The sequence below is a fragment of the Epinephelus fuscoguttatus genome, linkage group LG18 (genome assembly GCF_011397635.1).
Source record: "Epinephelus fuscoguttatus linkage group LG18, E.fuscoguttatus.final_Chr_v1".
In the NCBI taxonomy this organism is placed as follows: domain Eukaryota; kingdom Metazoa; phylum Chordata; class Actinopteri; order Perciformes; family Serranidae; genus Epinephelus; species Epinephelus fuscoguttatus.
The window spans coordinates 21,423,348-21,446,949 of NC_064769.1; the positions used below are offsets into that span (position 1 = coordinate 21,423,348).

Below are 23,602 nucleotides of genomic sequence, written 5' to 3' on the forward strand. Positions count from 1 at the left end.
ATCTTTTCCCTCTGAGAACATTCCTTGTAACATATGGCTGCATTGTTATCTGTGTCAGGGATGAGCTATTTTCTGCCACGGCCTCAGTGTATAAAATGTACAGTGTGCACCGATTCTGCTGGAGGTCTCACATATATCATTTGGAGTGTTTATAACTTCGAGCAGGCCCATAAAATTATCACCTTTCGTTATGACGGCCGTTGGGATCTTGGCTCTGTGTCTGCCACTGTGGCTGCAGATTGCAAAGCAGCAGGCATGACGAGTTGGAAACCCGGTACCTGCAGCGGCTGGAGGTAACAAGCGTCAGCATTATGCAATCAGCTTGACACCTTCCCCCCTCCTCTTTCTGTCCTGCGTTACAGAGCTATAAATACGACCAGCAAGGCAGCAACAGAGTAAAATGCAAAGGTGGAATGCTCATGGGATGGGCGTCTTCAGTTGCTGCTCGGCTCAGTCGTTGATGATTTGGGAGTCAGGGATGAAAGTCTGTGTATGTACGCATGTGAGTGTGTGTTAGATGGTCAGTGTGGAGCTATTTACACCCTAGATCCTCCTGAGCAACCTCCTGAACTCCCTGTCACCTGATCTAACTGCAGACACACACACACACTGACCTCATGCTGCCTTAGTTACCAGCAACTCTGACAAATATAACATCAGATCTGAAAAGTAACCAAGCACATACAGTAGGTACTTTTGAGGTGTAAGCCTGCAAATTCACATACTCACATGCCCATACGTGCATTGAAACATTTCGTGCTTGCTGTAACTGTCCCTGCTTTCCACACTAAACAGATGTTTCTAATGCAATTCCACCGTAAGCAATGCGAAACAATATCCACAGCCCTGACTCTTTCTAAAAATGACTTCCAAAGCCAATATGAGTGTGCAACAAAGTTTGCACAGTATGCACAAACAGGACCTACAGAGTGAGGGGGCTGCCCATGGACAGGCACCCCGAGCAGATGACGGTTCAGTGCTTTGCTCAAGGGAACCTCGGCAGTGCCCAGGAGGCAAACTAACGCCTCTCCAAACTCCATATTTGGTCCGCACGGGGACTTGACCAAGCAACCCTCCAGTTTGAAACCCAAGTACCTATGGACTGAACTACTGGCACCCCAATACTGTAGGAATACTGACATTTACTGTGGTTGAGTAAGGTTGAGAAGATGTAGGGCCAAAGGAAAGGGCTGTCTAATTGCAGGGTAAAGCTGTGACAATATTCTAATTATAGCCTTCACTTGGACTGATATTTTTTGAAGTGGGCCTCTTTTTGATTGGCGGAAATATGTTTTGCTGCTAACCCCCATCCACAACAGTACATTGCTAAACTTCTGTGGTGGTTCTCCTGTCTGCTTCTCCACACAGGGAGAGTCCCAACCATCATCTACTGCAGGTAAAACACTGACTATAGATAAGTACCTCATATAATTCCATTAAAAAAATTTATATCCCTCTGGAACAGCTATGTATTGTTAGGAAAGTCTTTGCAGATTTGCATTAAGACTGAATATGAGATAAGCCAAAAGTAATGTTGATATTGTTGCTGTTTTTAATGACACCATGCAAGTTATTTTAATGTGAAAAAGACTATCTACGAGCTTAAACTCATAAAGAAAGGAGGAGGAAAAATGGAGATACAAAGCTTATTTCAAACAGGGCAGGGACCATTTCTTCTTTTTAATTACGTTTTTTGACATTTTTGCCTTTATAGGGATGAGTCAGAGAGGAAACAAAGGGAGAGAGGGCCATGACATGCAATAAACTTCCCTGGCTGAAATCAAAGCAGGGACGTTGCAGTTATGTGATATGCACTGTAATTATTTGGCTTCACTATCAGTACTTTTTTCACTCAATACTAGGGCTGCAACTAATGATAATTTTCATTAGTGAGTAATCTAATTATTTTCTCAATAAACTGATAAATTGTTTGGTGGGAGGTTCAGAGAGCCTGAGCTGACATCTTAAAATGTGGTTTTGTGCCAGCCCAAAGCCCAATTAGAGTTTAGTATGAAAGAAGGGCTAAACAAATCTTAAAACATTCACCTTTAAGGAGCTAAAACTAGACAATTTTGCCATTTACGCTTAAAATAATCACTTCACCATCAACATTTAACCCATTACTGAGATTGTTGCCTATTCAATTCATGTCAAACAACTAACTGATTAACCGACACACCGTTTCAGCTGTATTTGATGGTACCCACGACTACATGTCAATGTGAAGCAGATCCTGACGACATACTGAAATATATTTACTGCTGACTTGCACTTGTTAACATTGTGGTATTGACACTTTTATAGTAAAGAATTTAAATATTTGTTCCACCATTTTTTCATGTGCATACGCAGAATACAATCTGGCTTCTCTTTTTCTCACACATACACACTTACCTTCCTTTCCATTCCTTACTCACTTCTGGCAGACTGCATGTGAATATTTGGATGCTTGCAGCGGCCCTTGAAGGTGAAATCCTGAGTGCTGAATCGTGTTGGTTTCGTCGCTGTTATCTCATTTGTTCAGGAGAGGAGTGTGAACAAAGCAGAGCTTCCACCTGTTTGGAAAATATATTTTGTCTGAGTAAAATATTCACACTTCTCTGCTGTGTCCAATTACTTTGCTATCATTTTCCTCTTAATAGACAATTAAGCCTGAGGGTGTTCTTAGGGAAAAACTCGTATTATTCTCTTGATCCTTGACATCTGATTAGCATAGCTGTGGTTCTCAAGTTAGATGTGGAGTACTGAGAAGAATATCCAAACCTCCTCTCTAAAACATTTGTAGGTCTTGTTTTTTTTTTTTATTATGCTTAACCCAGACTACTTAATTATATCTTGCTTTTTACCTTTTTTTTTAATTATGGACAGAACACTGATATTAGCACTGATAATAGGCTATTTTGATCCACAAAATACAACATTTCTCTGTTCACATTATTCCACCTGACTGCTGCCTTGGTTTAATATCGATTTACTTCCTCTAAACTTTTTTTAAATCAGTGCTGCTGTTCTCCAGCTAACAGTGTTTACAGGTTTGAGGTCAGAAACATGTCAAAAGCAAGGATGCAGAGAGGGTGTAGTGATCTGATCCAGATGGGAGCAGACAGGTTGATAACTAAACAGAGTGCAAACAAGTGTTACAAGAAGTCAGTGTTTGTACGGTTAAAAATCAAATACCCAGACTTCAAACAGTCTGGCTCGCCTGGAAAAAGAATAATTAGTGTGGATTTGTTGTGGTAAACAGACGAAGGTCTGGATGGCCTCTTGCTATGTCAAACTGTGCAGAGAGTGGAAAAACAAGACATGGTCTGCACTCATTTGAGTATATGAAATCCCTGAAGCTTCATTTATTCCAACTGGAGTTCATAAACGGTGTGTGGTGTTGTTTTGTAAACAAACAAAAGCAATGTTTACATTCAGTGTTTTTTCCAAAACAACAAAACGGGGAAACAAGCCGTAAAAACACTGCTCCACAGCACTAATAGTAGTAAAAAAATCCACGAGGTACCTTTAATTAATCATTCTAAGAAAGAACATAATATGATTAGATATAGAGTGTTGTAGGTGGAGGAGTACATGTCTCAGCCATCTAAATGTGTTTTGTGGTGTTAATCTTAAAAGGAATACTTCACCCACAAAAAGAATATTAGTGTATCAGTTGTCCTGCAGTGTTACCTTAAACTCATTAAGAACACCTTGTTTTTCTTGCATGCTCCACAGTAATTGGCAAACATATTGATGTATTGATTTTTTGGGGGCCACTTTTAACAATAACAAGATGTATCAAAACATCTGTTAACAAACTCTCCTGCAGTATAAACCAAGTCTCAATTATCCAGCTGTTTGGTCAGTACTTCCCAAACACATACATATTCTCTAAACAAACCTTAGTATTGGAGGCTGGCATTGAAGAGAGCATGGATAAGTTTTATTTTCAGTTTAGTTCAAAAGAGTAAGGTGTTCTTTTTTCAGCTAAAAATGCACATTTGTAAAGTACTAATAAAACAGCCTTTTTTGTCATGAATTTGAGGTAACACGACATTACTAACTGATATACTATAACTGGTCATTTTGTGAGAGAAGAATTCCTTTAAGTCCCACTGTCTATTTTTTACACCTACTTCCCTGTGTGAAATGTTATTTGAGGGAACTGGGGTTCCCCAGGATCCATGTTAGGTCCTCTTTTCTTTGAGCAAATACACTGGCCTTTCTCACAGCGGACATTTTCACTTGTCATAAAAAGAAAAGTAGAGGTGTTACTAATAACATTAATGATGGTCCCTCTATGTTCAAATGTCCCAATGCCAGTGTGACAGTGAGACAGCATGCACAATACCAGGGGCCTAAACCTGAAGAAGCTAAATGGAATTTAGCCACCATTCATTTTATTATTTACACCTGTGCTTTTCCTAGAGTGACATGACAAGATATTTTTTTGTGGGGAAAAAATACCTCCCTCAATAAAATCTGACAAATAGCCATTTCTTTAACAAACCTCTAGAATACCCTAACAAAAAACAATGAACTGTGCTGTATGCAACAGGTTTGAAATCCAAATTATATGATTTACAGGTTATAAAGCCCTAGTCTGAGTGGGCGGAAGTTCGCTGCATAGATCAGCCTCTCATTGGGCGGAACGAGCCGCCCGCTGAAGTCCTGCCCTACCACCTCCGGCTGCAGTTTTCAACACGTCCTTTACTAACTTTTGCGGTGTTTGATCTTGCGGGGATGTAGCCATTTTTCTGCCATGGTTCGCGTCCTGTAGGTGATATTTTTGTGGGCGTGTTACACCAAAACCTGTTTCCCCCGGCAATATTTTTGCAAGCGCACCGTTGCTGTGGCACTGCCCAGAACGACTGTGATTGGTTGAAAGAAATACAAGCAGCCGGGGTTTTTTTTCCCTCCAATCTTAAAGTGAGAGTCGGCCCAGCCAGACCTTTCTTTTCTTGAGAAAGGTCTGGTGAGCGAGACTACTAAACCCCCAATGCAATTTTGTGATTTAGGGTGAACATGAATAGAAATAAAAAGAACGGTTAAAATCTTTGTACAACAGATCCCCTACAGTCTAGAATGGTGATTTTTTTTTTTTTTTCTGTGCACATTTGATATTATACAATTTATCTTGTGTATACAAGTTATTATCTTGTATATATCTTGTAACAATGCAGGATTCAAGCAAATAAAATTAGGCATTTTAAAAAAAAAAAATACAAACAAAACTAAAACTACAATAATGATAAATACCATCACTGAAGCAGATAGGCAAAGTTGGCAACTAATTTCCCAACAGACTGCACTGCACATAAACATATAGAATAATACAAAAATAGAAAACAATATCATACAATAACCAATAACAATACAATATCAATAAAAAAATAATCAAATAAGACTATATAAATCTAACAATATGCTAAAATTAGTAAAAAGCTTTTGTGTACAGATAAGTTTGCACACGTTATTTTCTTGAGGGAACAACTGTTGTGCACACGTCACTACTCTTTCCGGGACTTGGCTCTTCAAGTTTTCGATAGATTTGCACACGTTCCTTTAATTACACGCTAACTTCACTGTAACTGTTTTTACTTTTATTTATTTATTTATTTATTTATTATTTTTGTTGTGGTGGTACTATAGTCTTATCATACACAAGTTAAACAAGTGCCCCACCGAAAACCTATGTTTTAAATATCAAATACTCACCTCATTTGGCCTTGACACATTAGTTAGCAGTAGCGTCCTCCGCAGTAGCTTCCTCCGCAGTGGATCCACAGCGGCTAATGGCGTCGCAGTTTCACGTCGGACAAACTACCAAAATGTCACACAATTACAACTTTAGCGTGATATACTCCTCTGCTGTCCGTATGATATGTGTGCTCCAAACACGCACATATTCGCCAAAACACGCTTACAGTATTTAGGCTGACCAAACGTCCTCTTTTGCCCGGACATGTCCACTTTTCACGTCCCGTCTGGGGCGTCCTGGTGTTTTTATAAACTGATGATAATGTCCGGTTTTCCGTGTGTGTGTGTGTGTGTGTGTGTGTGTGTGTGTGTTAGAGTGCGGCAGAGGCCGCATATTTCTGTCCGAACCCGAACCGAGCCCAACATTATTTAATGACCAAAGCACTGAGTTTGTGTCACACAGTTGTTATGGTTACAGGCTATTTAACAAGCCGGGTGTGCTCAGCGGAGAGGGAGACCTCCGTGTTTGAGGCGGGAGCGGGAGGTCTGACGCTTCCAGCGAGACGAGAGGGAGAAATATAACAAAATAAGATAAAATAGGAAAAACCTGTCTCCCTCTTTTAATTTATTTTCAGCATTTAATCAAGACGGAGGCGGGCGGCTGGAGGTCCGAGACTTCGAGAGAGGAGAGAGGTAGAAACAAACAGCTAACGTGTGTCTGTGTGTGTTATGTTCAGGTGTTGTCACGTAAATAACAGTACCCAAGCAATAAACAGGACAGACAATAGGATTTTATTTATTTTTACACTACATTTTCACTGAAAGCTGACCGAATCCGACCCGAGCCCGAATACAATTTATAGCTAGCCTACATTTTTGACCAAACCCGCCCGACCTGTCAGGTACCGTCGGGCTCGGATCGCCACACTCTATGTGTCCCTTATTGGGGCCTATCTGAATTTCTGTCTTTGAGAGATATTATTTTGTAATATAACTGAATTTTCTATCCATACATATAAATTTTAAATATATTATAATTATAAGGCATCTTTGAGTAAGCTGCGAGTATCATTTAAATAGGCTATGTCGTGGCCGGCCGAGTGTCCTCTTTTTTGGAAATCAAAATATGGTCGCCCTAGTATTACTCACCTTTCGTTCGCTGGTTGAGAAGTAAGCGAGCTAAGCTAACCTTGCTAATTACAGTATGGCTCGCAGGTGCTTACGTAGGTTATGTTAGTCGTGTGTGACGCTACTATGAAAGCATGTGTGCTCCAGCAGCTGTAGATCTCATCTGATATTGGTTTACTTTGTTTATAGGCCAGCAATGTTGTTAAATATAAACAGGCACTGATGTCGTGTGTCAGGAGAAGAGGAATGACTCCTGTCAAATCAATCTGATTTGTGAGCAGCTTCCTGTTACCAGGTGAAATACAACACGGGTCATCCTGAGGAGTTGTCAGCAGTCCAAGGTCATTTATTGCCCTACAGAGAATGAATCTGGACCCTGCATACAGATGCCTCTGTATACTATGTCTCAGTGGTTTCCCAGATTAGTGTGTACATAACTCTGAGATCAGTGGATGTGATGTGACAGCGAGCAGAGGCACACGGCCAAGTTTTATCATCAAACCGTGATCTGACATTTATGTGTAACAATTTCTCATCATATGCAAAACACTGCAAGCTCTTTATTCTTATTAAAAAAGTGTTTTATTGTGGATGGTTGTTTTGTTGTATCTAGGTTTTGTCATGTTGCTATGAGTTGGCATGCAAACATAGCATTACATTCAGATTTTGACAGTTGTATCCACATTGACCTCATTTTTGTTACTTTCAAGGGAAAAAATACACTATAAAAAGCAAGCTTAATTGATGTATTTAAAAAAAAAAGTGAACTGCCACATTTGACACAATCCACTGATATCTGCTGAGCAGGGCTTAATTTGTCAGGATAACTGTCACCGGCAGAAGAGTTTAATCCTTATCCTCTCTGTCTCGTTTGCTTTCTCTTCCACAAAAGCACTTTTTTTTTGCAGTTGTTCTTTTTTTATGAAAACACACACATTGCCTACACAAAACACTCTCATTGCTTCGCAGGATGATTGGCAGCCATGGCTGTGTGCTGGTGGTGTCGACTGCTGGAGATGTCACTGGATACCCGGGCACAGTGCTGCTCTAACTATGATTGACAGCTCATATGTGCTGAAACTCTTCTCGGCTAAACTTGCCAATTATCTCTCATAACCTTGACTCTGTGATTATAGTTTGACATAACGACCTGTATTATCACTATTAGGTGTCAGAATGTAGCCCTAACAATGAGGGCAATTTAAGGTGGAATTGTAATAAAACTCGCTCATGTGTCGTACAAATCCAAATCAAAATATTGTGTGGAGACGTTATGTGTTGCACAAAATTAGCCTAATCATTTGTTGTGAGCCCAAATCTGCAGTCAGTTTTTACTTTACAAAGTGTCATATTACCCATTAGTTCTGATTCCTTTCTTTCTTTTTAATATACTGTCCAGCCCAGCAGCCTAAATAAAATGTTGGCTTTATATATTTCTGCAAACCAAGGATATGTCACGTGTGTACTGTATGCTTCATATCAACATTTCTAAAGTGGCGTAGTTCAGATTACATATGAGCTGAGTATCTCATCAGGAGGAGGAGGTGAAAGTGGATGACATGAAACCTAGACGAGACAGCTGCCAAGCAGCAGACAGCAATTAATCACCATTCAAAACCAACGAAAAACAAAAGTGGCTGTGTTTGTGGCAACAAAACTGGGTATTTTTTACTGAGACAGGGACATTTCCAGCTCTTTTTAAAGAAACAAAAGCAGATAATTTTATTGATATGTCAGGATATTTCCAGCCACTTCTGTGGCGACAGAAGTGTGTATTTCTTATAGGTTGGCACATTTCTAGCCGTGTTTGTGGTGGCAAAAGCAGGTTTTTTTTTCCACGAAAGGTTGGGACATTCCAGCTGTGAGTGTGGTGACTAAAGTGGTTCTTTTTTAACAACACTTGTGTACATATCCAGCTGCTTTTGTAATGACAAAAGTGGGTATTTTTTACCATACGTTGGCACTTTTCTATCTGTGTGGCGATAAAAAGTTGCTATCTTTTAACAAGAGGTCAAGACATTTTTAGCCGTGTTTGCAGCGATAAAAGCAGGCATTTTTTACGAGAGGTTGGGGCATGGTCAGACGTGTTTGTGGTGGCAAAAGCGGATATTTTTTATAAATACCATCTGTACAATTCCAGCCATTCTTGTAGTGACAGAGGCGGGTATTTTTTAAGATAAGCTGGCACATTTCTAGCCGTGTTTGTGGTGACCAAAGCAGGTATTTTTTTTTACAAGAGGTTGGGACATTTTTAGCCATATTTGTGATAGCAAAAGTGGGTATTTGGTAGATCGAGACTTTCCCAGTCATGTCTGTAGCAACAAAGGCATATATTAGATATTTAGATATTTAGAGGTTGAGACTTTCCTTGCCATGTTCATAACGTCAGGTATTTTTTAACAACACTTCTGTACATTTTTGGTCGTGCTTGTAGCAACAAAAGCAGCTATTTTTTTACGATAAACTGGCACATTTCTTGCCGTGTTTGTGGCAGCAAAGGTGGGTATTTTTTACAAGAAATGAGAACATTTTTAGCCTTGTTTGCAGCGAGAAAACCAGGTACTTTTTTCAGAGTTTGGGACATTTGTAGCTGTGTTTGTGATGGTAAAAATGGGTATTTTTTTTACTAAGAGGACAGGACATTTCAATCCGTGTTATTGGGAGTAAAACTGGGTATTTTTAACAAAAGCAAGTATTTTTTTAATTAAAGTTTGGGACAGTTCCAGATGTTTGTTGTAACAAAACCAAATATTTTAACAAGACACTGGGACATTTCCAGTGGTGTATGAAGCAACAAATGCAGACAGGGTTTTCTTAATCTGTAACCAATTTTTTTTTTTTTTTTTTGCATAATCCAAACCCCCCAACTGTTCAGGGCGCCTGACCAAGGGCAGCCCCCTCACTCTGACATCTCTCCACTTTGTGCATGTATAGGTCCTGTTTGTGCATGTGTGTGTCTTTCGGACCTGTGTGTAATTGACAGCAAGAGTGAAAACATTGAATTTCCCCTCAGGGGGATTAATAAAGTAAATAAACTAAACTAAACTAAACTAAACTAAATACATAAAATATCCCTGTGTCTTAAATGCATGAAATGAACAATATATATTTTTTTAAATATTGTGTTTTTTGTTTTGTATTCAGAGACAACCAATAAAGATACTGACATATAGAGATTCAGCACTTTCTCCGATTTATTTTCAGTCCGTCAAGCATAGATTATGTCAAAAACAGTGACAACCACAGATCATCACTGCTGTGAATTTTGCTACTAATCAAAACGATCAATACAGTGAGTTCAAATGACCCCCCTCATTCATTTTCATTGGCCTCTGTTGAGCGTAACCTGTGAAACTCTCACCCTGTTATTGTCACATTTCACAAAAATTTCACTTTGATAATTTCATGAATCAAAACAAATTCTGTGGACAGATATCACTTCATAGTTTCGTAGGCAGCATCGTAAAACAGTTTCTTTTAATCCCCTTTTTGTCAAAAATAAAATAAAAAAATCATATTTACAGGAAAAAGTAAACACTCATCACTCTTAAGACGCTACTTTTGTCAAAACATATAAATTAAATTTCAAAGGGGGGGAAAAATTATGAATCCTAAGGGTGGATGCGCCCAAAACAACTCTCACACACAAGTAGTTCAAAAGATATATAGATGTATATATATGTATGTATCCATATATATTCTGTATATATGCTTCTCTACAAAAAAGCAAGTTTACTCTTTCTATGAGTAAATACATTCTACTCTACAATCACTATAACAACAGTGTACATTCCCAACCAAAATGCTTCGATCGTTTATCAGGAGGATATTGGACTTAAACAATCAGTGGATCATGACCAGTGACAACATGCTCAATGTGGCTGCAATGTTGAGTGTGTGTTTATGTGTGCGTGCATATGGGTGTGAAATAGCTTCCCATTACCCTCCTGTTTATGTGCTTGCCAGACGAACACACAAACACACACATTCCCCCTCCATACACACGACACATGTGCACACACACAAACACACACATACGCAGACAGAAAATGATGTGTTCAGCAGTTAGTCTGGTTCGCTTTGCCTCGGCAGTCGAAACATGATCTCGGATCTATTTCTGCCACTCTGCAGAGTTCAGAGCAGCTCGCCGATGGTCTTTCCGGGCTCTTTCTGCAGCTCCTCTCCCTCTGCTTCCAGACAAATTTAGCCCGATTCCCAGACTTAAAACCCAACTCTCTGCAAGAATGAGCAAGACACACTTTTCCTTCACTTACACACAAGAGATCAGATTTGTCTTCTTCACCTGATATTTCAACTGTCTAGACGGTGAATATCAGATCACATACCACATGATTTCTCACTTCTGAGACTGCAAGGATGATCAGATTTGTGCAACAAAGGCTTCAGAGTCTTTGGTGTCTGGATAAATCCCATTCAGCGGAACAAACCAGAACCCGTTTCCCAGCAGCATCTCTGCATCATTCGCTTTCCCTCTCTGGCCTTTGACCTGGCAGAGGGATGAAGAGGTGCCTTAGGGAAACTGGGTTTGACAGTCTCCAAATAGAAAGTCCAAAAAGCTTTTGTTCCCTGGCAACGAAAGCACTCAGAACCCTTTAACCACTGAACATATTGCAGCATCTGAACGCGCAAAGCTCCTGTGTTTGGTGCCAAAAAACTTTTCCTTCCTAGCTCTTTTCTCCTGTCAGCAAAGCTTGGGTCGTTCATAGATAACTGCTATTTCTCCAAGAAGCAAAAGTAAAATCCATTATATACAGTGCTACAGACAGCCCGTTACAAAGCACCAAGATAACAAATGGGGGAGATGTGTTTTTTCAGCTATGCATGGCTCAAATCCTAAAAGTACAAACAAGGCCTATAACCACTTGTGTGACTCTCACTACACACAGTACAATCTTATGTGTAATATACAAACCACGGAGCAAAGAATGTCACGCTGTCTCAATGTGCTTGGCTGTTATTGTTGGTGAATGCTAAAATATTTACATATACAATTACATGTGTGAGTCTATTTGCATACACGTGTGTGTGTGTGTCAGGTGGCCCTGAGAACGATGTGTGGGTGTATTGCTCGTGTGTGCTTTGTGCTTCTTAGATTTACAGGTGTCGTTGTGGAACGCCCACAGAGAGGCGGTGATTGTGAAAGTGTAGATGCAGGGAGGTGGTGTGTGTTTGTGTGTTTACAATGGCTGCCACGTTTTCCCTCTTTCATAGTGAGACATTTCTGGGGAACACTGGAGCAGGAAGAGCATCCATCAGAAAACTCAGCAGGACCGAAGTCCAGGACAAACAACCATTACTCTCTAGAAAAGTTATCCACTTGGACATAACTGTCTAGGCCTTCAATCAGAGCTACCTAGAGCGTGTTTCTTCTGGGAAAAATGCCTGACAGTAATGTTTTCTATTTTGAGATATGTCATAGTGGAGTACTGCTGGAATCATCATCTTCCTGACACTGCAGTAGGAAACACAGCTGGAAACTATCTGACTACTTCTGCATGTTCTTAATAAAGCTTTTTTTTATGTGGGTGTGAAAGGAGCAGCACTAGTTTCATTTTCCTCCTTGTTTTTCACGCTAACTTCTCCCATGTGCCAAGTATGTGCTGTTAGGATTCCTTCAGTGTTCATTGTTCAGGAGGTTTTTACCGGGAGCCGAATTATCCGCAGAGGTCTATTCCTCTCCAAAACAAACAAACCAGATGATTAAAACACTGATCAAAGCAGTTTCACGGTCAAATCAGTGTTTCTCCAATCCTGTTAGGCTTGTCCCAGGAGAGCCGGTAGCCTAGCACCTGCTAACGTGTGCTCACCGCTTCTCTCTGCTAACTTAAAAAGCAGATGTTCGAGAGATCTTTACCAGGAGCCGAATTATCCACAGAGGTCTTTTCCTCTCAAGCACAAACAGAGCATGTGATTTAGAACAGTAAAAACACTGAGAAAACAGTTTCACATTAAAAATCTGTGTTTTTCCAATGCTGTTTGGCTTGCCGTGGTAGGACAGCACAGTACAGTGGTTGATATGAAAACATGAATGGCCCTGTTTGGAGCAAGTGTTTGGTTTGTCCATTCTGGGCTACTGTAGAAACATGACATGACATGTGCAATATGGCCAACTCCATAAACAAGGACCTGCTCCCAGCGGTAACAAAAGGTAACAAAAATATTATTATTCTTATGTTGAGGTGATTATATACTTAAGAAAACAACAATAATCCATTTCTGCCAATATATCTTCCTAAATCCTACACACTTGATCTTCAAACAACAATATAAGATATATTTTTCTTTTTTTCCCTGCATTAATCCCTATGAGACAACAAACAACATGGATACTTTGAATATTATTTTTTAATCAAACCAGGATGGGCTTTCAGATAGCAGTAAACTGTTATTTCCCCTCACATCTCACTGTAAAGCCTAACAAGAAACACACACGAGAGACCTCATCCTAACTAGAAGTCAACAACTCCCCAACCTCTACGGTCCCACGAGACTGCCTGTGCCAGACCGAGCGCGTATCCCTGAGCTCTCACTCCACCACCCTTCCTCTGAACGCTGTCGTCCAGCCAGCAGACCAAGAGGACAGGGTCAGTAGTCAGGGTGACTCCTCCTGTGTGTCTGTTCAGTCTGAGGGGAAATGAAAAGGTTGCTCACTGAGGTATGACTGTCTGCCTTATTAATGTGGGCCATCTGGACGGAGAGGACGGGGGCAAAGAGAGAAAGACAGAGGGAGAGAGGGCAGAGGGGAAATTTCCACACAGCAAAGCTCCAAGTTTTTCACCTCCATGTGAATTCCACACGAGAATGAAAAGTCATGGCAAAGCAGTCCCTCTCTGCAGTGAGATGAGACGACCAAAGGTGGTCTTTGATTTGATGGGAAATGCTTGGAATAGCAAAGGAAATTTGTTGTGAGGAGTTCAGTGGCTACTACAGTGGACTCGCATACAGCACCCTGTGTGGATGAGTCCAGTTGTTTTGAGGAACCAACTGTTCAAACATAAATCACAGAGAGCTTGTGTGCTTGACCCCACCGCTCCAACACACAAAGCACAAGAGGAGGAAGCGCAGGATATCCTCCAGTTAACCTCCAATCTGCCAATCACAGCTTGATGGCACATTTTATCCCATCTTCAGTAACCTTGTCAAATTATCTTCGCTGTCAGCACAGCAGTGTCACAAAATCTAACGCAAATCTGACTTATTGTCTTAAAAAATAGACCTTAGCGAGTCTATTTTCTCATTCTCAGACGTGCTTTTTGTTGAATCAAAGCAGACACAAACACGCAAGATCAAACTGGCGCCCAGATCAAGGCTAGCGTGAAGAGAATCAAAGCCTTTTGATGCACATTCTGTTCAATTTTTGCCTCTGCTGACTGACACCTCATCTCTATTAAGGGCTAAAAATAAAAAATAAAAACTGATGAAGAGCTTTCAGCGGCATGTAAGCACCACAGAAATTTGCAAAAATCCCACACAGCGCTGAGTGAGTACTGTGTGTATGCTTTGACTGCTATCTCAGTGTGTTGTGACACCTGTTTGGCTCCAACAATACCCCAAAATTAGACCCAACACATTGTTATGCACAAAGCACTTTCCAGTTTAATGGGATATCTCATCTCTCAGTCTAATTAGTACCTGCATTAATTCAATGAGGGCTATAGCAGCATTAAACCCACAACACAAGTACTATACAGTCAACTACTACGAAGCAATATACATCTATTTTGAGTCTAAAAATGATGACCAGACTCCAGTTTCCTCACTGGCTGACAGCTGAGGCCAGTGCAGAAGTGCCTTCACATGCAAACTGCATAAGGAGGCTTAAAATCTTTAAAAAGATCTGATCTTCATCTCAAAATACAAAGTAAATATACTTTTCAATCTCCAAAGATAATTTTGCTTCCTCAAATATGTGTTGCAGTGGAAATGTCCAGAATCACTGTTCTATTGACAGCATATTTAGCCTTACAGAGAAGTTTTGTGTTGTGTTTGCATGATAGACAGGTGGCTGAAAGGAGATGCCAAGACCAATCCAACTTTTTCTCTCCCAATGCCAAAACCTCAACTCAGGGTCTGAAAAATGAAGCTGACGCTTTACTGCCAAAAACTGCAGTTCCTTGAATGGCCACTTGAGGCTGGCTCCAGAAGCGAGTCAATCCCCATAGACTCCAGTGTTAAAATGTTGAACTCCACAGTGGAAATAAACATGTTTTCAGCCTGATACAATAAATGGTTTTGGTTTCTATAGCTAATTTTCGCAAGGCTTGATGTTACACATAGGTAAGGGCATGGCCACTTAAGTGACAGGTGTCACTAAGGTCTATGAGTCAGATCCCCCTCATGCTGCTCTTAAGCTCCACTCTCTTGTCCAAATATATATTCATCAAGATTTTCAGTCATCCAAGTCATGATAATCTTAAGTGCTCAGTTCTGGAATTTTGAAGAACTCCAGAACTGAAGAAGCCACTTGGATGAGAGGTGAAACATCTTCAAGAAACTCAAGCAAGTCCAGTTGCCTTCGATACAGCACTTAAGACGTTCCAATATAGTAACTTCTGGCTCCATATAAGCAAGATGGCAACGGCCAAACTACTTCAAAGTGGCAGCCCGCAATCCACTGAGTGACAAAATGGTAGCTGCGTCCATTATTTAACACAATCTATTGGTATCTGCCAACACCAAGTACCAATCCAATGCAAGTCTTTTTTCTAAATGTCAAATCTGCAATCCTCAGTGTGTGGAACTTACTAGAATTGTTTTAAATTCAAGACTGATGCTGCCAATACTCAGGCACTCTGGATCGGTGCAACCCTAACTGAAACTTCCTCAGTCCACTTCAGCTCCAGCCAGGTTTCTTTTGCTCCAATTTCCTGGCTTCAGTGATCGGCAAAGGCAACCAAAGGTTAAACCCCATTCCTCAAAAAACCTTTAGGTGACATCACCAGCCACTGAAATGTGCCAAGCTTCCCAAGAAAGGGACATGACATCCAATTTTAGTGTCCCACTTGTGGAGATTTTTCCTGGGCTATACCTTTCATTAGTTAGTTTGTGCTGTCTTTCCCTTTGTCTAGGAAGGCTCTTGACAATCAACTAATATCTGTCACCTGCAGCCTCACGTCTGTACAGTAGAGGATTGCCATAGGAGGGTGGAGGGAAGGGTGTGCGAATGTGTGAGTGTAAAGTAATGCGTGTGAGTGAGCTGTGCTTTTGGTCCCTAAGGCGAGCGGGACAGAGCTGAAGATTGTTCCGAGTGTTGATGGGTGAGTCCGCTAACATGAGTGAATGGCAAATGGAGCAGCGCGTACATCAGAGTATACACATACTATACACATACAGTACTGTATTTGTAACAACAGTATTCCCTGCCAGCAGTGAGACTATAGAAAATGTGCTTTCTGACAGGAAAAGTGTGTGTGTTTGTGTGTGTGTGTCTGTGTGTGCAGGTGTGATTAGGTGATGAGTGTGTTCAGTAGTAGCGAGCACCTCTGGTCCGGGCCACGTAAACAAACCTCGGGCAGCAGAGAGCGTGCTCAGAAAGGCTCAGAAAGACATCAAAGATAGAGGAAAAGTTTGAAGGAAGGAAAGAAGGAAGCATTATTATTCTAACAGCACAGGTTAATAGGAATACCAAAGATAATATTGCATCTCCTAGAACTAGCTTCAATTGCTCAGTGTATATAAAATTGGAAGAAAGCTATACCGTGATATTACAGTTACATTTCACTTTATAATTCTAAAATAATTTATACCAACAATAGTTATATTTTATAGAATATTTACATAAATACATCATCATATAGTAATATTATTGTCAACACATTGTTATAGAAACATACACCATACATATATGTGTATATAGTCATGTTATAGCCACACGTACACACACATACAATGAATATACAATCAGAATGAGCTATTGCAATGCTGTGTTGGGTAAAACTCCGTCGGACATTCACATCTTCTCAAGTAAGTAAGCTCGCAGAGAGGAGTTCTGGTGTATTGCTATAAGAAAGAAGTTCAGCCCAGCCTCGCACAGTCGCAGCTGAACGTATCTCGTAAAATCCGAGTATTGCTTCGTGTAAAGTTACTCTCCTCTGAAGTGATAATCTGGGGGGAGAGAGAGGAGGATACACAGAGAGGAGCTCTGAGCCTCTCTGTCAGTATGTCAGATAGTTGCTGCCGCTGCTGTCGGGCAGAAAGTTTTTTTCCCCCCGGCGGACTGATCAAAAGAAAACAGTTTTGGATCTGTGAGTCCATCACCTGGATAGAAAGGCAGTCCGCTTTGACGGACAGAAAAACAGGTGTCCTGCGTATACAGACAGTTAAGTGTGAAGAGAGTATCCGATAACCTGCTGCCTCTAGAAGTCAGAGAAGAGATCCTGGGGACCCAGATGAATGATAAAAGGAGCGATGGTCCTCGGCTGGTAGAAGGGATTGTCAATGAAAAGACCACCTGCAGTTAGATGAAGAACAGAGACAAACAGAGCAGGGGTGATATTGCTATGCATATACAAAGACAGATCTATTAAACACAATGTGAGGCTACTATATATCAAACTTTCTTCACTTCTTTGACAATATGGGCTGAAAGAGGAGCTATACCTGGAGATGTTCCAGTAAAAAAGATTACTCCCTGGGTGGCATTAATAACATTACATAAACTTGTCTATACTGTATGTCAAGTACTAAATTAAAGGAATAGTTCAGCATTTTGGGAAATACACTTATTTGCTTTCTTTATCATTATCATTATCATCCTCATTTTTGCTTTTTGGGTCTATTCTGTATTTGACATTGACTGTATGTCCTGGAGCAGGATCCACTTCACTGTTGCTCTTTCTTTGTGCCATTTTATTCCCTGTTTGATGCTTGATTTATACTTGATACATCTGGGAGGGTCACGCATAGATGCACAGCCAAAGTGACGTCACACCATCGAACACATCCCTTTGTGGCAGGTTTTTAGCCTGTCTGTGCACGTCTCACATTTTTTAACAATGCGGATGTGAATAGCAATTGTAAAAACTTGTCAGTAGTAATCCTTAGCTCCACTTCATTCATTTTGTGTGCAATGGATCTGACGTTGGCCAGAAAGAGGCACGGAAGCGGGGGTTTATGTGGCTGCTTCTTTAGCCTAGTTAGCACACCAGCTCGGCATCAACGCTTTTGTTTTCTCTTCCTACACCGTCTTTGCCGCTTGTTGGAGTTGACAACAATCCACGGAGACCCTGGTGATCGGGAGATATCTGCTGGTATGTTGTGCATCTGTTAAAAGAAGCTCATAACAGAGGAGCTACTTTGTAGGTTGATGTTAATTAAATCCCGTCGACTATACATAAGCTTAGCCTGGCAGAGCTCGCCAGGATGAAACAACAAACACAAGAAGATACATAACAAAAAGCACCAAACAGGAGAGCTAAAAGCCGCCACACATGCGCGTGCCACCATCTTCGCCATCTCCCAAACCACTGGGATGGAGAACCATGCTGTAGATGCGAGTTTTCAGTGCACTGCCCCCTAAATTTGGGAGAATATCGGTTTGCCTGGGGAAGAAACTGCACCAAGTATAAAAGATCGAAGTGTGTCAGCTTGTGCCTGTGCAGGAAAGCATAACTGAAACTGTGTATATCCTTATCTGAAATGAGGGTCAAAGGACAGAGGGTGTCCTGTGTTGAACAGACTGTAAAGCCCTTTGATGCTAATTTGTGATTTGTGGCATTGAGTCATGTAAATAAACTACCTGATCTTCTACACTTGCGGCAGCAACTCAGTCCCAACCCAGTGGGCGCAATCCACCTGGGTCTTGTTCAGGAGTGAGGGTAAAATGGAAACTGAGATCTACAGGAGGATTGGTGCAGCGTCAGCAGAACTAACGGATATGGTAGCTGACAGTTGTTAGAAGGCAGGGAACTGAGCCAAAAAGCTTTAGAAGGCCAAAATGAGTTTCCTCCAAAGGGTGGCTGGGCTCACCCTTAGCAATATGGCAGGGAGAGGTGCTCAGGCATCTTCTCAGGATGCCTCGTAGACACCTTCCTTAGGAGGTTTTCTGGGCACATCCAACTAAAATGAGACCCTGCAGGTAGGCTCAGAACACACTGGAGAAATTATATATCTCATCTGGCTTGAGAACACGTCCAGATAACCCAGGAGGATTTTAAAAACGTTGTTGCTGAGAGCCTGCGGTCACCGTGACCTGCTCCCAGGTAAGCAGAAGAAAATGGACGAATAAATTAAAACTGGCTTGACAAGACTGATACCAGCCTTAAATTTGGAGTTGGAGCAATGATATGGTGAGTTTCTTAAAACAAAGACCAAAGGCAGGGGAAAAACATCCACCTATCAGCAACACTCTGCTCTGTCCATGAGATATAATGTGGTCAGAGTCAGGCTAGCTGTTTCCCTCCGTTTCCGGTCTAGCTAAGCTACGCTAGCTGGCTGCAGCGTCATAAGTAGCATACAGACGTGTGGGTAGTATCAATCTAACTCTCGACAAAAAAGCAACAAACTGAATTTCCCAAAACTATTCCTTTAATATCCTACAACTATTCCAGTCATGGATATCCAGAAGGAGCTGAGTGAAAAGCCTCATCACAAATATTAAATGTAACATGTAAAGACTGAAGATGAGATCAGACACAGGTGAAGCCATTTTGAAAGTACATTTATACACATGGACATGCTCTCTCTTGGGCTTCAGCTCTCACTTATAACGAATTCAACCTTGAACAGAAGAACATCAGTAAATACACACAGAATGCAAACAGCTGGAAATTCATCTTCAATCGTGTGAGATTGAAGTAAAGCTTCAGTGATGTCAGACAAATATCATTTGAAAGGTTTTTACAACAACTCAATGGAGCTCAACCAACCATTGGACAAGATACTGGGTCCTCTAATCCAATGGCTGCGCCTCATAGCTGTAACCATGGAGACGTCGTCAGGGGAGGGGTTATCTCTCGCTGTGGCTGGATGACCGAGAAGTGGTGAAGGGCCAGCGTAACTCTGTCTTGGCTGGTGCTGACCTCTGACTAACATGTTGGAGTATGTTTTTTTTTTTATAATTTCTAGCAAAGTTCCTCTTATTATTTATTTCACCTGTGATATTAAATCATCAAATATTTAAAATCTTTATTTGAAACACAGACTGAGTCAAGAGGAATAGTTTGGAGCCCAGGTTTCAGCGGCTCAGTTGGTGCTGATTCTTAATTGAGCAGAAACGTGCAAAACAATAAATACAGCATGATACTGATATAATGAAACAACATAAAACACACTGACAGTGAGGTTTTAATTCACGTGGGTCTCTTATTGCTGCTTTATTAGTTTTCAGCCATTTTATGCCAACTGAATTCAGCTAAGACAATGTACTGAGGCTCTCAACTTGCTGCTGCAAAAGGCTGAAGTCAGCTTATATGACAACCTATAAAGGCTCTGCATATATACTGTAGGTGATACCTCTGATAGCTGCAGGAAACACGCCAAATATTAATCCACGTAAGGTAATGGGATTGTGCAGCTGAATGCAAGATGCAGGATCTGATGAGAGCTTTCTAAATTCATCCGTTGTCTTCTTGCCTTTCTCTCTGAATATCTATAAGCTGAGGGTCAAAGGGATGCGACAAGACGCCCTGAGGTACGTGGAAAGATTGAAATTCAATCCGTGTGCATGTATGAGGGTGGAATATTAAAGCTCGATGTTGAAATGTAAGTTTAGGTCACAGTATCATGTGCAGGTGGACAGAGGTAAATCAAGTCCCCAGCAGCTGAAAGCCTTAAAATCAGATATACACCAGGCAACGCTCAGCTTTTATAGGAGATAAACTTTATTTAACATTATTATTTATTTATTCCTATACATCCTTCACACAGCTCATTATTATTTTCTTTTTACAGAGAATGTGTGTGTGTGTGTGTTGTGTGTATCATATTGCAAAGGCTATATCCTCTTCCTGGCAAAAAAAATAAACACAATAACAAAAGGCTGATATATATAATTTAGACTCAAAGAATGAGGTCACAGTTCACAGTACAAATCGTTCAAGTTTTTGTTTATCTCTTAAGAACTTAAACCTGCAGTATTTTTTCATGTCCATAAAAGTTTCTGAAAACAGTGAGAAAAAAAAAACAACGCTTTTACAAATCTTCAGCTCAAGTCCTTAATCCTCTCCCCATCATTGATATCGTAGAAAAAACAAAACAAAACTGAGTTTCCCTTCTATATAAAAGCGAGCTGTACGGCTTGGAAAAAGCATTTGGTATGTATGAAAACGTGTTTGGTGTGTGTGTGTCTCCTGTGCTAAAAGAAGTAGTGGGGGACGGGGTAGGCGGGCACTTTCATGACAGGCAACAGAAGCATTCTCTTGGGCAAACCTAGAGGGGAGACATGAGAAGAGCACAGCTCTGCATGAGTCCAGGGCAATAAATAAACCAAGTGTTTCTATGCTCACTACACTACACACTACGCTACATCTAGGTCCAACAAACACCCCTCGCACGACACAAATAGGGCACCCAAGGGGGGGAATGTGAGTGTGTGAGAACAGGCAGGCTTGCGTGTAAACTAGGTGACATCCTTCATCGGTGGTTAGAGGGACCAAGAAGGAGAGAGATTCAGAGTGAAAGAGAAGAAAGGAAAAGCCCAAAGTTAAGGATTAGTTTATTACAACTTAGGTCTTTTTTCTGTAGTTTTAGCAATCTTTTCCATCGGTTATAAAAAGATTGTATTCATCTAGTTAATTAGCATTAAGTGTTAGTGGCATGTAATGTGTTAAAATTACGTGCTGGCATCACTAAAGTTAATTAAAAATCTCTTTTCATGGTGGACACACAAATTCCCTGGACGTCACGCAATAGCAAAAGAGCGAGAAAGTTTGCATAGTGTGGGAGGGTGGGATGGTGGATAGATCAAACAAGCAAAGGACTTCCACCCAGGAGCCACTGTTTACATACAACAGTATCATGTTAGATGACGCAGTTATGTCTTGTACTAAACCTAACCGAGAATTTTTTCCCCTAAAGCTAACCATGTTAAAAAATTGCAACCATTTGTGGTGCAGGGACGTAATTTTAAAGATATACTATGTAGAATATTTTTTTTCCACAAAAACAATAGACTCATGTAGAAGTAATCCCTCCCAATCATCACTTATGACTCACTAGATGTGTGTGCCTTACTTTCTTCTTATCTTCTGTGTTCAGGATGTCTATGGGTATGTACCCCTATGGGTAGGAATCAGGATACTAAAGTCACGATACACTATTATTGAGATGTTAAACATGTTGCGATATGCTGAGTATTGCAATAAAATTTTTGTCCCCAAAGTAAAACTTTATCAACATCTGTTTTATCTAATAAGATAAAGTCTTCAGTCTGTTCATCACACTTTAATGATTTTTACTGCACTTTTTAAGGCACTTGATTATATCATTCTAGTGGGCTACCAATCATTTAACTTGTATTTGTAATCTCAATAATTTATATAACAAAAAATAGATACTTGGCGTCCATGTGATGACACGATTGCCATACAAAAATATCATGATACTACGCTGTATCGATTTTTTCCCCCACCCCTATTACCGCCACAGCAGTCAGCTGAGGTTGCGGCTTTATAACAAAATGGCGACAAGGTGCCAGACTGTAAGCAGCAGGCATCCAAGTGACACAGCTCCTTAAAAATGCAAATATAGCAAGAGGTAACGAGAGTGAATCTGGTGTTGGCTTTCACTTTCACTTCTGCTGGTGAGTGTGTTTACAAACAGTAACCAACTATCCTGTATAGTCCACCTATAACACATTACATGCCACCATTACCAAATGCGGTGTTAAGAGGTTGTGGTCATTTCACGTATTTCTGTGAGATCAGATTACTTTGTGTTTTTCTTCAAATAAGTTTGTCGTATCTATGGTTTGGTTCTTTTCAGTGATGTCACATTGCCAAATGTCAGCAATTACTGATGGACAAAACTACTAGTGCAGGACCCAGCTAGTAATAAAGTGGAACAATCCTTTTAAGGAGACAGCTGTGCAGAAGTTACTGTTTGTACTGTGAAGTAAAGGAAATGTGTCATTCTACCAAAGCTTTTGGATAATGTCTACGTTCCATTATAAACTGTTCTGTGTTCTCCAATATAATGTTCTGTGCTCTACAATATAATGCATGTGCTCTATGATCTAGTGTTTCACGTCCTACAATGTGATATTCGTGCTCCACAGAACGTTCTGGTGCTCCACCGAGCCCAGCAGCAGTCTAGAAAGTGTTTGCCAACGAGAAAGCCCAAAGCAGCAGCGTGTGCCGCAGCTCAGTGAAAAGCAGGAAACAGGATGAAAGCTTTGTATTAAAAAAAAGCTTAAAGTAGTTCCCAATTTTATCATGTGCCTTTATTCTCTCTTCTGACTGAAATACAGGCTCCAGTGGGACCAACAAAAAGTCTGTTTTTACCAATTTGGACACGTTTTCCTCTTATTCTGGAAAGTGGATATTAACAGTACAATTTGTGTAATAAACAACATATCTCTCGTTCTTATTCTTCCCTCGATCTGCAGCTCAGCATTATAAGTCAGCTGGGTGTATAAAGAAAACATTTTTCATCTTTACTCTTTCCACAGGGTCTCTGGTCACATGTTGGGAACCACGAAGCAAAAAGTGAAGCTGAACAGTAACAAAAAACCACCCCAGCAAGGTCTCAACATACAAGCTGTGTTGACGCAAATTGGCGGGAATGAAGCATTTCATTTGAGTTTTATTCCATTTCCATTCCATTTTCTTTT

At 40.6% G+C, this 23,602-nt stretch overlaps 1 protein-coding gene and 1 long non-coding RNA gene across 6 annotated transcripts in view; both read right to left on the reverse strand.

Moving 5' to 3' along the window:
• Positions 1–2,409: 2,409 nt before the first annotated feature.
• Positions 2,410–5,992, reverse strand: LOC125906110 (uncharacterized). Its single transcript, XR_007451752.1, has 3 exons — positions 5,913–5,992; positions 5,704–5,808; positions 2,410–2,555 (listed from the first exon to the last, which is right to left on the reverse strand). It is a non-coding gene; the product is annotated as an uncharacterized LOC125906110 (long non-coding RNA).
• Positions 5,993–9,997: 4,005 nt separating this feature from the next.
• LOC125905652 (spermatid perinuclear RNA binding protein) overlaps positions 9,998–23,602 on the reverse strand; it is a 108,425-nt gene continuing 94,820 nt past the window's right edge. For 4 of the 5 annotated variants that reach the window (XM_049603775.1, XM_049603776.1, XM_049603774.1 and 1 more), the window contains one exon: positions 9,998–17,284. In XM_049603775.1, coding sequence (XP_049459732.1) covers positions 17,190–17,284 — 95 coding nt within the window. In that variant the 3' untranslated portion in view covers positions 9,998–17,189. Of the gene's footprint in view, positions 17,285–20,633; positions 21,202–23,602 lie in introns of those variants that run through there. The other variant, XM_049603778.1, reaches the window with a different exon arrangement.